The following is a 12,843-nucleotide window of genomic DNA, read 5'->3' on the forward strand; positions in this document are numbered from 1 at the left end:
AGACCAAAGATGTAGAGCATGCTGGCTGTGGTGGCACACGCCTTTAATCCCAATACTCGGGAGGCAGGGGCAGGTGGATCTCTGTGAGTTTGAGGCCAGCCTGGGCTAAAGAGTGAGTTCCAGAACAGTCAGGGCTACACAGAAAACCCTGTCTCATTAAAAAAAAAAAAAAAAAAAAAAAAAAAAGGGTGCACAGCAGTCCACATGTTAGAGCTTGCAACTGGACCGACCCACCCCCCCAACGGCTCGTGCACTGAAAGCCCTGGTCTCCAGCTGGGAGGTGGCGTCAGTGTCAGAAAGTAGAGCTGAGCTGTAACAGGGGCCGCTGGGTAGAACCTGTGAAGGATCTTCTGCTCTCTACCCTTCCTTCTCTTCAGCCTTTGCTTCCTGGCATCTGTGGAGCCTCCTTCACCACAGGCTCCGGCCACCGTAATATTCTGCCTGTGTCAGACGTACAGCAGTGGATCTAGCTAGGCACGAAGCCCGTGGCACGAGCCACATGAACTTTTCTTCCTGAAAGCTGTTTTTTTCTGGGTATACTGTTACCCACCCTGACAGAGAGCTGTCAAGAACAGTGGAAAAGAAAAAATATTTCAACATAGATTTTTTTGGTTTTGTTTTGTTTGTTTTTGTTTTTTCGAGACAGAGTTTCTCTGTATAGCCCTGGCTGTCCTGGAACTCACTCTGTAGACCAGGCTGGCCTTGAACTCAGAAATCTGCCTGCCTCTGCCTCCCAAGTGCTGGGTTTAAAGGCGTGTGCCACCACTGCCCTGCTCAACATAGATTTTAAAAGCTTCACTTTAACCTGCAGACAGGAAGGGTATATATCCTAAGGAGGGCCGATGTGAATGACTCTTGTGACAGGTGCCTTGAAGTTACTGGACTGTGGGTATGGATGTATATGAATGGTGGGCAGCTGGGGAGCAGGTCTGGGGTGAGAACACCCTTGGCACTGACTTGGGAACTGCTGATGCAGTACTGCCGTGCCTGTGTGTCCTCAGTGTGATAGGCACTGCCCTAGGGCTGCAATCATCTATTGTCTTGACAATTCTGTCACAGAACCTAATTACTGCCACTTCCACTGTAAACCTAAGGAAACACAAGTGTAAGTTAAAAAGCCAGGATCCCAACCGCTCCTGTACATACATGTACATACATGTTCCAGGCTCCTGACACCTGCTCTCACTACTAACAGCACTCGGTGCAGTTTCCTGTGAAGATAAGGATGGTCCTGAGGAGGGCTGAGAGCCCTTCCCTCATGCAGAGTAAAGTGCTACTACCTGGAGAAGCGCCTTTAGCTGCCAATAGCAAAAGGTTTTGAGACAAGCCTTGGACTATGCCCTGCTTTCTCCTTTAGCTCTGGCTGTAACTAGAGATGTAGAGTTCCATCTTCATACAAGGAGTAAGGCAATCTGGTCCCTACCGTATGTCTGGGAGGCCATGAGGGTGCAGTGATGCTCAATGCCTTCCCTTTGTGAGATTTCTTAGGAAATGCAGGCATCTGCATGGTGCATCTGCTTGGCAAAGGTGGTGGGAGCCCTGAGCTTCACACTGGAGTGCAGCCTCCTACAGGGACTGTCCAGTGAGGGATTTAAACCATGCAGACCACATATTCTCTGACCAAGAATCAATAAATAGATTGGAAGGAAAACAAATGTCATTGAAGTTCCACAGCTCAAATATAGACCAACGCCCCCCACCTCCTCAAAAAAAGATGAAAATAAAATTTACTGAAAGTCTATGTAGGAAGAAAAGGAGGCTGGGCATTCAGAGTGAGCATTCATTAGAGTGGTCTGAGCTACAAGATGACCTCTGGACCAGCCTGGGCTAGAATGAGACTCCATTTTTAAAGAGGAGGAGAAGGAAGAAGAGGAGGAGGAGGGAGGAACAGGAAGAATCTAAAAGGAAATTTTAAAGTAAACTAGAAAATGAAAATACAAAATATTTAGAATGCAACAACAATTAAAACTTGTAGGATACAGGTGCCACATCTCTCAGAGGGGAATTTATAGCTCTAAATGCAAGGCTGAAAAGAATAAGAAAGCACACGGAGCACTACATAGGCTCAAACTTAAAGCTTAAACTAAGTAAAAACAAAACCTCAGCACTAATGACAGTACAGTCAATTCCTCAAGATAGAGAGGCATGGGAGCAAAGAAGTCAGCAATGAAATATCCAAAGATCCTTCCTCATAATCTTAACAAAAAGGAGCCCTTAGGAAGACTGAAAGCAAAACAAAGCACTAACAGGCAGCCACTGGGCAGTGACTGTGAAAAACACAAATGACTTTATGGCAATATATTTAAATGAGCAATTTTCTAGAAAAGTACAAATAACAACAATAATGCCTGAAGAAGCAGCCAGGCTGAACAAGGTTAACAGATCATTAAAAAAAATGTCCCAGATAGGATGTCACCCTGTAATCCAGGCTGGGCTGGAACTCGGGACCTAGGCTTGCATATGTGGAAATCTTCCTGAGTTGGCCTCCCAAGTGCTAGCATTATAGGGACGACTTACCTGGATACTCGAGAATACTTTATATAATTAAATCAGAACTGAGAGAAAAAAAAGGAACTGCTGAAGAAGGAAGCATGAAGAGGTACTGAGCAGAACGAAGTAGCACAAAGCATGACACATGTGTGCAGACGCTATAACGAAACCCATGCCACCTGTCCACGAAGACTCGTATCTTTGAACACTGGGCCCTCAGTTGGTGGAACTGTTTGGGAAATATTAGGAGGTATGGCCTTGTGGAAGGAGGTGTGTCACTCGGGGTGCATTTTGGCAGCTCAAAAGCCCATGACATTGCCAGTTAGCTCTCTGCTCCTGCTCCTGTTCTTGCACCATGCCTGCCTTCCAATATGATGGTCATGGACTCACCCTCTGAAATGTAAGCTCCAATAAACTCTTCTATAAATTGTCTTGGTCAGCCGGGCAGGGTGGCACACGCCTTTAATCCTAACACTCAGGAGGCAGAGCAGGTAGATTTCTGAGTTCTAGGCCAGCCTGGTCTACAAAGTGAGTTCCAGGACAGCCAGGGCTATACAGAGAAACCCTGTCTCGAAAAACAAAACTTTAAAAAAAAAATTTCGGGCTGGAGAGATGGCTCAGGGGTTAAGAACACTGACTGCTCTTCCGAAGGTCCTGAGTTCAAATCCCAGCAACCACATGGTGGTTCACAACCATCTGTAACAAGATCTGACACCCTCTTCTGGAGTGTCTAAAGACAGCTACAGTGTACTTACTTACATATAATAAATAAATAAATCTTTTTAAAAATTGTCTTGGTCATGTGATAAGCGTGTCTGATCATAGCAATAAAAAAGTAACCAAGAAACTACCATAAAGCTGGGTAGTGGTGACACACACCTTTATTTTTTAATTAGATATCTTCTTTATTCACATTTCAAATGTTATCCCCTTTCCTGGTTTCCCCTCCAAAAACTCACTGTCCTCTCCTCCCTCCCCCTGCTCACAAACCCACCCACTCCCACTTCCTGGCCCTGGCATTCCCCTTCACTGGGGCATAGAGCCTTCACAGGACCAAGGGCAAGGGTCTGTCCTCCCACTGATGACTGACTAGGCCATCCTCTGCAGCTGGAGCCATGAGTCCCACCATGTGTACTCTTCAGTTGGTGGTTTAGTCCCTGGGAGCTCTGGGGATACTGGTTAGTTCATATTGTTCCTCCTATGGGGCTGCAAACTCCTTCAGCTCCTTGGGTACTTTCTCAAGTTCCTTCATTGGGGAGCTTGTGTTCAGTCCAATGGTTGGCTGAGATCATCCACCTCTGTATTTGTCAGGCACTGGTAGAGCCTCTCAGGAGACAGCTTTTTTTTTTCCATTTTTTTCATTTTATTTATTTTATATATGTGAGTACACTGTTGCTGTCTTCAGACACACCAAGGGCATCAGATCCCATTACAGATGGTTGTGAGCCACCATGTGTCATTGCTGGGAATTGAACTCAGGTCCTCTGGTAGAGCAGTCACTGCTCTTAACCACTGAGCCATCTCTCCAGCCTGGAATACATACACCTTTAATCTCAGCACTCGGGATGCAGAGGCAGGTAGATCTCTGTGAGTTCAAGGCCAGCCTGTTCTACAGAGTGAGTTCCAGTACAGACAGCTAGAGCTACACAGTGAAACTGTCTTGAAAAACCAAATAAAGGAAGGAAGGAAGGAAGGAAGGAAGGAAGGAAGGAAGGAAGGAAGGTGGGTGGTGTTGGGATACCCTAAGAAGTTAAAAAGCCGAAAACTAACTTTCTCTCTCTCTCTCTCTCTCTCTCTCTCTCTCTCTCTCTCTCTCTCACACACACACACACACACACACACACATCTACCTTAACCAATAGTGAGGTGTTTTCATAATATGTATGAGGATTCATTCCAACACTACATAACCAACAAAAACTAAATCAGTATCCAAACATCTTTTGCTCCAAAGAAAGTAGGTCTAGGCGATTCTCTATATGCTGCATGGAGTTTTGTTTGCAGGCATGGAAAACGGAGCCTAGGCCCAGTCAGCTTCCAGAGCCTGTGCAGAATCAGTCCAGCTAGGCTGACAAGCTGAGCTGGAGCTAGCAGAACAGGTTTAAGGCTGACTAACCCAGGGCTTTTGTGCAATGGCTGACAGATCATCAAACACAGAGGAAGGCACCTGCCAAACTGACAAGCTGAGGGAGTCTTCCCTAAGTGTAGCATATTCTGTCAGAAGAGCTGGGGCCTCCTTCAACTGACCTGACTTCAGCTTCTGAATCCCACCACCACTTCACTGTTTAAACTAGAGATTTGGAAACAGCCTCTCTGCAACACTTTGCTTTCCACTCGAGCGATCATTGCACACCGAGCTGGTACTCTCCCTCTCTTCTTTCCTCCTATCCCCCAGTCCAGCATCATTTGCAGCCTGGCTATACTGATAGGTGATTTAGAGGCACAGACTGTCTTGGGCATCTCTGAAGTTCCCCTGCCCTTGTACCATACAGAACAGTACACAGTATTGAAAGTTTCTTTTTATTTTCTTAGTAAAGTCTCTTATTAGTAAATCAGTAAGCAGCGACTAGTCTGGTATTCAGCTGTGAGAATCAGATTTCTTGTTGTGAGCAAAGGCCTCAAGCTAATCTTGCGTCACAGGGGTGGTCACAAAGAATAGCTCTGGCTTTCTATCCCAAATTAAAGGCAAATTTCCCAAACATTTGTGTGAAAAGAGCAGTTGGCTTCATAAAGCTATAGCCACCCTAAGTAATGTCTATAAAAATGTTCAGCTGTATATCAAAATAGTCAATAATGATACTAAGTAACTTTTAAATAATTAAAAGCCCAAGATTTACTACTATTGTAATAAACAGCATTTAGCTTTGATTGCACATACCTCATTGTACCAGAAGAGGGCACTGTTTACCCTTATTTTTACAAAACACACTCCTATTGAAGGAATCCTGCCCTAAACTACAAACTGGACCACAAGAGGGCAATAACCACAAACATATGTGTAAACTTTGGCTTCTAAATATTTTCAAAAATCCATGCTCTAAAAGTGTACTTAAGATATCATTTTCAGACAGCTGGTTTTCCTTAACAAGACTTAAAAAACCAAGCACAGAGATACATACACACAGACACTGACACAGACAAACTGACAGACACACAGACATAAGACACAGGCACATGCATACACACAGACACACCTACACACACTCACATACAAGGCACTCAGACACACACACACATACGTATACACACATATAGACACACACAAAACCATACAGGCCTGCCCCCACACACATGTACACACAGACACATATGCATTCAGACAAGCACACACATATATACACAGACACTCCACCTTCCACAGATACACACAAAGACATCCACACAGACACACAGACACCCACACACATATACACACAGAGAGATAAAGCTAGCCACAAGGCACACACACAGACACCCACCAACAGACACACGCAGACACATAAAGATGTACAGAGACAGGCACACACAAAGACATACACTGACAGAGACACACACATACAGAGACACACACTGACAGACAGACACAGGCAGAGTTGGGTTTTTCACAATTCCTGGAAACTTTTGAGTCTTCAGTCATCATTTTCTCCCTCTTCTCTCTCAGGCATTACCAGTCTTCACCATGTTCTGCGCTCTGTCTTAAGCTTTTCCAGTGTTTCCTCTATTGACTTCTTCCTCACACATTAAAGAAGCCCAAGCAAGGCACAGCTAAATGGAATACTGTCATGCATTACTGTCTAACCAAGAACATAGCTCCTAATGGCTTCAATTTAGTAGGTCTTAAGTTGATTGTTTTAAGTAACAAACCATTATCCTTGGAAACTGAATCTCAAAGGAGACTGTGATTAAATTAGGGTTCCTGAAATCTTTTAGTGCTTCAGGTTAAAGGGTTCCTTTTGTTGTTGTTGTTGGTGGTGGTGGTGGTTTTTCGAGACAGTGTTTCTCTCTGTATAGCCCTGGCTGTCCTGGAACTCACTCTGTAGACCAGGCTGGCCTTGAACTCAGAAATCTGCCTGCCTCTGCCTCCCAAGGGTTATGCTTCTTTAACACTCACACCAGCCCTCTAAAATGTGGCGGAGGCACTCCTCAGAGAAGTGCAGACTCCCCCCACAGAGGAGTCAGTCAGAGGACTCCGATGGAACTTTGTGGTCCTCAGATGTGCACAGAAGAGAAGCACCTCTCCTACTCCAGTTAATGAAACAGGCCATGTCTGGGAGATCCCACCTACAGAGTCCAATTATGTAAGATTTCTACATAGTTGGGCATCAAACAGGATTGGCTGCAATTACTTAGTAATTAGGAAATCATGGCTATAGCAAGCAATCATATCGCAGTAGAAGGGGAAGTATATGGAAATGGCATTAGTCACCATTCTGCAGAAGCTCAGGAGCTTGCACAGCTACTGAGAAGGTGGCTGACCTCAAACCTGAGGAACTTTTACTTCAGCACCCACACCACAACAGATGTAACCCCTCACACAGAATAGAGAGTGTAAAAGACAGCAGATAGTCAGAGAAGAAACCAGCATGGCCATGACAGTGATGACCACTCACCTCTAACTCCTAACAAAGCGGAAACGATGCTCTAGGGCGCTTCTCCAGCTGTCTCTCAGGAACAGCTTACAATACTACAGTGACAGTATGAGGCTGTTTGCCTCAGACCAAACAAGATCGAGTCAAGGACATTTGAACCTACTCTATACCCAGCTGACATGTCCGAGGACCATCACAGTTAGTGCCCAAGCGTATTGGCTAAAGTCAGCATCATAAAAGCTAAGGGGCAAGTAGGGCAAAAACATTTTTCTTGCCTGTAAACTAGAACTAAATCAAAGCCCTGTTATGAAAAGGTGACCGCAGCCTAGGACTTTGTCTCTAGCCTGGTGTTCTTGACAGTGAACCAACGTGACATGGTAATCAGGAAGATCCTGACTCTCAGTAACTGTATTAATGTACAACACTTCAATATATGTACTGCGGTGAAAGTAGTAAGATCTCAGGGTTGAGCATGAGAGGTAGTTCAGCAAGAAAGGATGCTTGCTGCACCCAAAGTGCTTTCAGGCTACCTGAGTGTCGTTCTCCAAATCCACATCAGGCAGCTAAGGACTACCTGTAACTCCAGCTCTAGGAAACCTGATGCGCTATTCTGGTCTCAGCAGGAGCGCCACTCACACGCGTGTGCACACACGCACGCGCACACACTTTAAATGTTTTGCATAGAGATGGGTGTAGTTTGGAGGTAAGCACCTGCTTGAACGCTTGAGGTCCTTGGTTTGAACTAGCGTCCCATAAAAACAAACAAACAAATTCAAAAATAAATATATGGTCCTGAAATAAGTGTTTTGATATATGTTGAAAGATAGTAGTAGAAAATAAGGAGTTGACTTAATTAAGAAACTCAAGGATTTAAAATAAGTGTTCTACAACACTCACAGCCAGTAAATATGGCTATTACTCTTGCACTGATAAGGTAATTTTTATAAAATATACTGAATTACTCAGAGAGAAAATAAGTGATAAATATATACCCTTTAGATAAAGTTTAGTGTTTGATATGACTCTTTATTAAAAAAATATATATTCTAGAAAATCTATAATAACATACTTATGCCCTAAACATTTTTAAAATCTGATATATAATAAACCAAATTTCAAATATATTTGAAAATAAAAACCATTTCATAGTGAGATTGCTTCCACACTGATTTACCTGTACTACATATTTAGATTTCTGAGTACTGAATTTACTAAAAAGCTAGGACGTTCAGCACAACTGTAATATCAAATTGCCTTTACTGTTGAAGACATTTAATAATTAGGCCATTTATCATAACTATAGTCTGTTATAGGACATTTTTTAAAAAAACTAAAATATTTAAAATACTTACTATGATTTTCTTACAGTCCTTCCCTCTGCATAGCTCTGTATAGGTTGAATACTGCACATATATGATCCAGCTTCCGACAAAAACCACCAGCCAGGAAAAGAAAAGATACTTCACCCGCATGTAGGACAACCGAGCCTGCAAGCAAAGGTCACATGACAGTCAGTCAGCAGCAAGCTGGCACTCACCGCACTGGAACGGGCGTTCTCCTTGCTTGGAGAAGCACAATGTATAATCCAAGCTTTTATATGGCAGCTCTAGAACAAAGTGCATTGTCAAGAAGCCCAGACAACATGGGTCTTAGGAAAGTAAGGGAAACAAATACCCTTTCAGGATGTACGTTCGGCATCTCCAATGCCATTCAGGCCACTTACTCAATAAAGCACAACACCACTTCTAGACCAGGCGAGCAGACAAAACACTGTTTCAAGTGAGAATTTTAAAGGTCTTTATGAATAATCATAGTAATACTTAATATTTTAGCCAGGCAGTGCTGGCACACTCCTTTAACCCCAGCACTTGGGAGGCAGAGACAGGTGGATCTCTGTGAGTTCAAGGCCAGCCTGGTCTACAGAGCAAGTTCTTTTTTTTTTTTTTTCCCGAGACAGGGTTTCTCTGTGTAGCCCTGCCTGTCCTGGAACTCACTCTGTAGACCAGGCCTGCCTCAAACTCAGAAATTCGCCTGTCTCTGCCTCCCAAGTGTTGGGATTAAAGGCATGTGCCACCATGCCCGGCTCAGAGCAAGTTCTTAACACTAACCCTGAGTCCCAAATAGCCAGTACTACATAGGAAAACCCTGCCTGATCTGGTGTGTGTGTGTGTGTATGTGTGTGTGTGTGTACACAAGTCTGTAAAAATAAGATTTATCCAGGTATGTTGGTAGAAACCTGTATTCCAGCACTTGGGAGGTAGAGGTAGGAGAATCAGAGGTTCAAGGTCATTGTTAGTTATACTGAGTTGCCAGACAAGGCTATATAAGATCCTGTCTCAAAGAAGAAAAGCAAAGCAAAACAACAACAAAAAGAAAAACAAAAAGAAAGAAAAGCAAAAATTATTCCTTGCACGCCAATGGGCAAAGCTACACAACAGGCTCCCCTTTGCAATGTTTTGTGTGCGCTGCTCTGATATCTGATCTCAGCTGTTGATGCCTTTCTACATCAGCCATAGATCAAGCCATTCAATATTCAAACGTGGCGGTTGGTCAACACAGCCTGATAGTTACTTTTTGGATCTAGAGTTCCAGTGGTTCGATTTAATAAACAGTAGAACTGAGGTCTACAGATAGAACTGAGCAGAATAAATTAAGGATGCACACACACAATGAAAAGCTAGTTTTGCTTTTATATTCCCAAGCCAGTTTCTCACACTTGGAAACAGTAGAATACTGTGAGCAGGATGAGCTTGCAGAGAAAGCAGAAAGAGACTAAAGAGCCATGGTGCACGAGCAGGAGACAGCAAGCTCAAAGGGAAAACACACCCAACTCAGCAAGCACAAAGGGAAATGGTTCTATCTGCAGTTCAGACATCTGTCCTCAAGGGGTTTCACAGATGGTGAATCCCAGTACAAATAATTCAGGCCTTTGAGGGGTTTGTTTGTTTGTTTGTTTGTTTGTTTGTTTTTGTTTTTTGTTTTTTGTTTTGTTTTGTTTTTTCGAGACAGGATTTCTCTGTATAGCCCTGGCTGTCTTGGAACTTACTCTGTAGACCAGGCTGGCCTTGAACTCAGAAATCCGCCTGTCTCTGCCTCCCAAGTGCTGGGATGAAAGGCGGGCACCACCATGCCCGGCTGAGTCCTTTGAGTTTTATTACTAATTGTAAAAGCACTTTTAATGCAAAACATTTTTATATAGCACTAAGTGAATTCACACACACACACACACACACACACACACACACACACACACCACAAAATTAAATCACATGCAACACAATGGACCCAAGAGGCCTGTCTAAAAATCATTTGAGATTACTGGACCTAAGAAGTGTGATCATCAGCTATAAACTGACACGTGCTAGCATTCTGAGCCTCCACTAAGATTAAAGCCTGCAAAGCATGCTGTGCACCAAGCAGACACACACACACACAAAGTCCCCGTGCAAGAAGAGATCAACAATGCTGCCATTGGCTACAGCCGAAAAGGAAGGAAGCTCTGGATCGGATCAAACCTCTAGCTGCAACCACCCGTTCACAGGAAATGGTGGAGACAGCCGGTAGCACTGGCAACCTTGAAGCAAAGGACAGTTTGTGGCAAACTCCAGACTGTGGGAAACATGCAATACAAAGAGACCATTTCTTCAACAATTAAGTCACAAGGGTTAAGTCTAGACAAGGAGAAACTTAAGATTGGAAAATATTTATGAAACACAAGACAAAACCAACGAACAACAAGGAAACCAAAATGTATGCTAACACAGAGTGGGAAGCTATCAGTGCCCCAACCCGGAGGTAGAACTATAGGCAACTAAGCAACGATGAGCAGGGTAGACAGCCTTCTCAGAGTCACATCAAAGGGTTACCCAACACCACACAGTCAACCCTGAAATCAGTTACATAAATGAACCTTATACGGACTGAGCAGGTAGGTTGTAGTTGTATATTTAGGAATATATTATATATGTATGTACAATTTAAGAAAAAGAAGCCATGAATTCGAGGTGTGTGAGTGTGGTCTGGAGAAAGGAAAGGGAAGAAGAAAATGGTATCATTTTAATTTCAAGAAAAACTAAGAAAATGAAGTTTGAAAGTTTGGAAGTCAGCACTTGGGGCACAGAGGCTGACCTTCTTGAGCTCTAGACCAGTCAGGGCTACAAAGTGAGACCATCTCAAAACAAAACAGAATGAAACAAAGGGAAAATGGTATTGGTGACACAAGTCAAAAGTTTTTTTTTTCTGTGTGTGTATGTGTGTGTGGAGAGGTGTGTATTCAAGTGCCACAGGACAAGTGTGGTGGACAATTTGTGGGAATTAATTCTGTACAACCAACATGTGGCACCAGAGGTTGAATTCAGGTCCCCAGTTTGACGGTGCTAAGTCATCACATCCACACGCCTCTCTCCTCTCTCCTCTCTGTCTCTCCCATCTCTCTCCTCTCTTCTCCCTCCCTCCCTCCCTCCCTCCCTCCCTCCCTCCCTCCCTCCCTCCCTCCCTCCCTCCCTCCTTCCTTCCATCAGGTCCTTCCTCCATTCTAATTTTTTGAGTGCTGGGGACCAGACCCAAGGTTCTGTGCAAGCACGTGTCCCCGGAACTAATCCCTAAGCCTCACAAAGTACCACTAATACTTGGGAGACAATTGATAATTTGAAGTGCTGAGGATCACGCAGGAGGAATAATAAATGGTTTTAGAACTCATGGAAAGAATTTGGCTCACCGGTTAGCACAGCCAGGACGGTGTCTCTCAGTTGAGGCATGGTTCTGAGGACATCATGTTGTTGTGCAGTTCTGCTCTGCTTGCTGCCCTCACATCCCTCTTAATCTAAGAATTATGTGAAAACTCTAGGGGGCTTCCAGCCCCTCACTGGGCAGTATCTCTGGCACTCACAGTACTAATCCTTGATCTCTCTCAGGCATTGCTGCTGGAGCAGATTATTATCATTGCACTAGAGAAGAACTTAGAGACCTATTGTGAGCAATGACCACCAGCCTTAAAAAACTTTTGGAAAAAGAATGTTAGTGAAGCTGGGCTGAGATGCTTTTACTACTGGCTTTGATGTAGAACATCTTGGGGAACAATTTGAAGTTCAGAAAGGAACTCTGTTATTAGTTACGCGAGGAGCTTTTACGTTCAGGGACAAGAACAATGGCAGCACTAGCTCACGTGACTCTCTCTGAGGCTGAACTGGTGATGATAAATTTCTTATATCCATTTTTTTTGTTTTTGTTTTTTTGTTTCTTTTGTTTTTGTTTTTTGAGACAGGGTTTCTCTGTATAGCCCTGGCTGTCCTGGAACTCACTCTGTAGACCAGGCTGGCATCAAACTCAGAAATCCACCTGCCTCTGCCTCCCGAGTGCTGGGATTAAAGGCATGCACCACCACGCCTGGCTGATTTTTAAAAAAAAAAATATTTACTTATTTATTTTATGTATGAGTACACTGGAGCTATCTTCAGACAAATCTGAAGAAGGCATCAGATCCCATTATAGATGGTTGTGAACCACCATGTGGTTGCTGGGAACTGAACTCAGGGTCTCTGGAAGAGTAGTCAGAATTCTTTTTTTTTTTTTTTTTTTTTTTTTTTTTAGAATTATTTATTTATCCAGAAGACGGAGTCAGATCTCGTTAAGGATGGTTGTGAGCCTCCATGTGGTTGCTGGGTTTTGAACTCCGGACCCACTGAGCCACCTCACCAGCCCAGTAATCAGCATTCTTAACTGCTCAGACATCGCTCCCAGCCCTTTTATAACTATTTTTGTTCTCAACTTCTTGATATGACTTAAT

The 12,843-nt window shown here is 43.7% G+C and overlaps 1 protein-coding gene across 1 annotated transcript in view; it reads right to left on the reverse strand.

Annotated features, from left to right (window-relative positions):
- The window catches only part of Dipk1a (divergent protein kinase domain 1A), a 79,036-nt gene that overhangs the window by 8,133 nt on the left and 58,060 nt on the right, over positions 1–12,843 (reverse strand). The window contains exon 2 of the mRNA NM_026062.4: positions 8,411–8,545. Within this exon, the coding sequence (NP_080338.1) occupies positions 8,411–8,545 (135 nt within the window). The remainder of the gene's footprint in view (positions 1–8,410; positions 8,546–12,843) is intronic.

The sequence above is a fragment of the Mus musculus genome, chromosome 5 (assembly GCF_000001635.26).
Source record: "Mus musculus strain C57BL/6J chromosome 5, GRCm38.p6 C57BL/6J".
Lineage (NCBI taxonomy): Eukaryota > Metazoa > Chordata > Mammalia > Rodentia > Muridae > Mus > Mus musculus.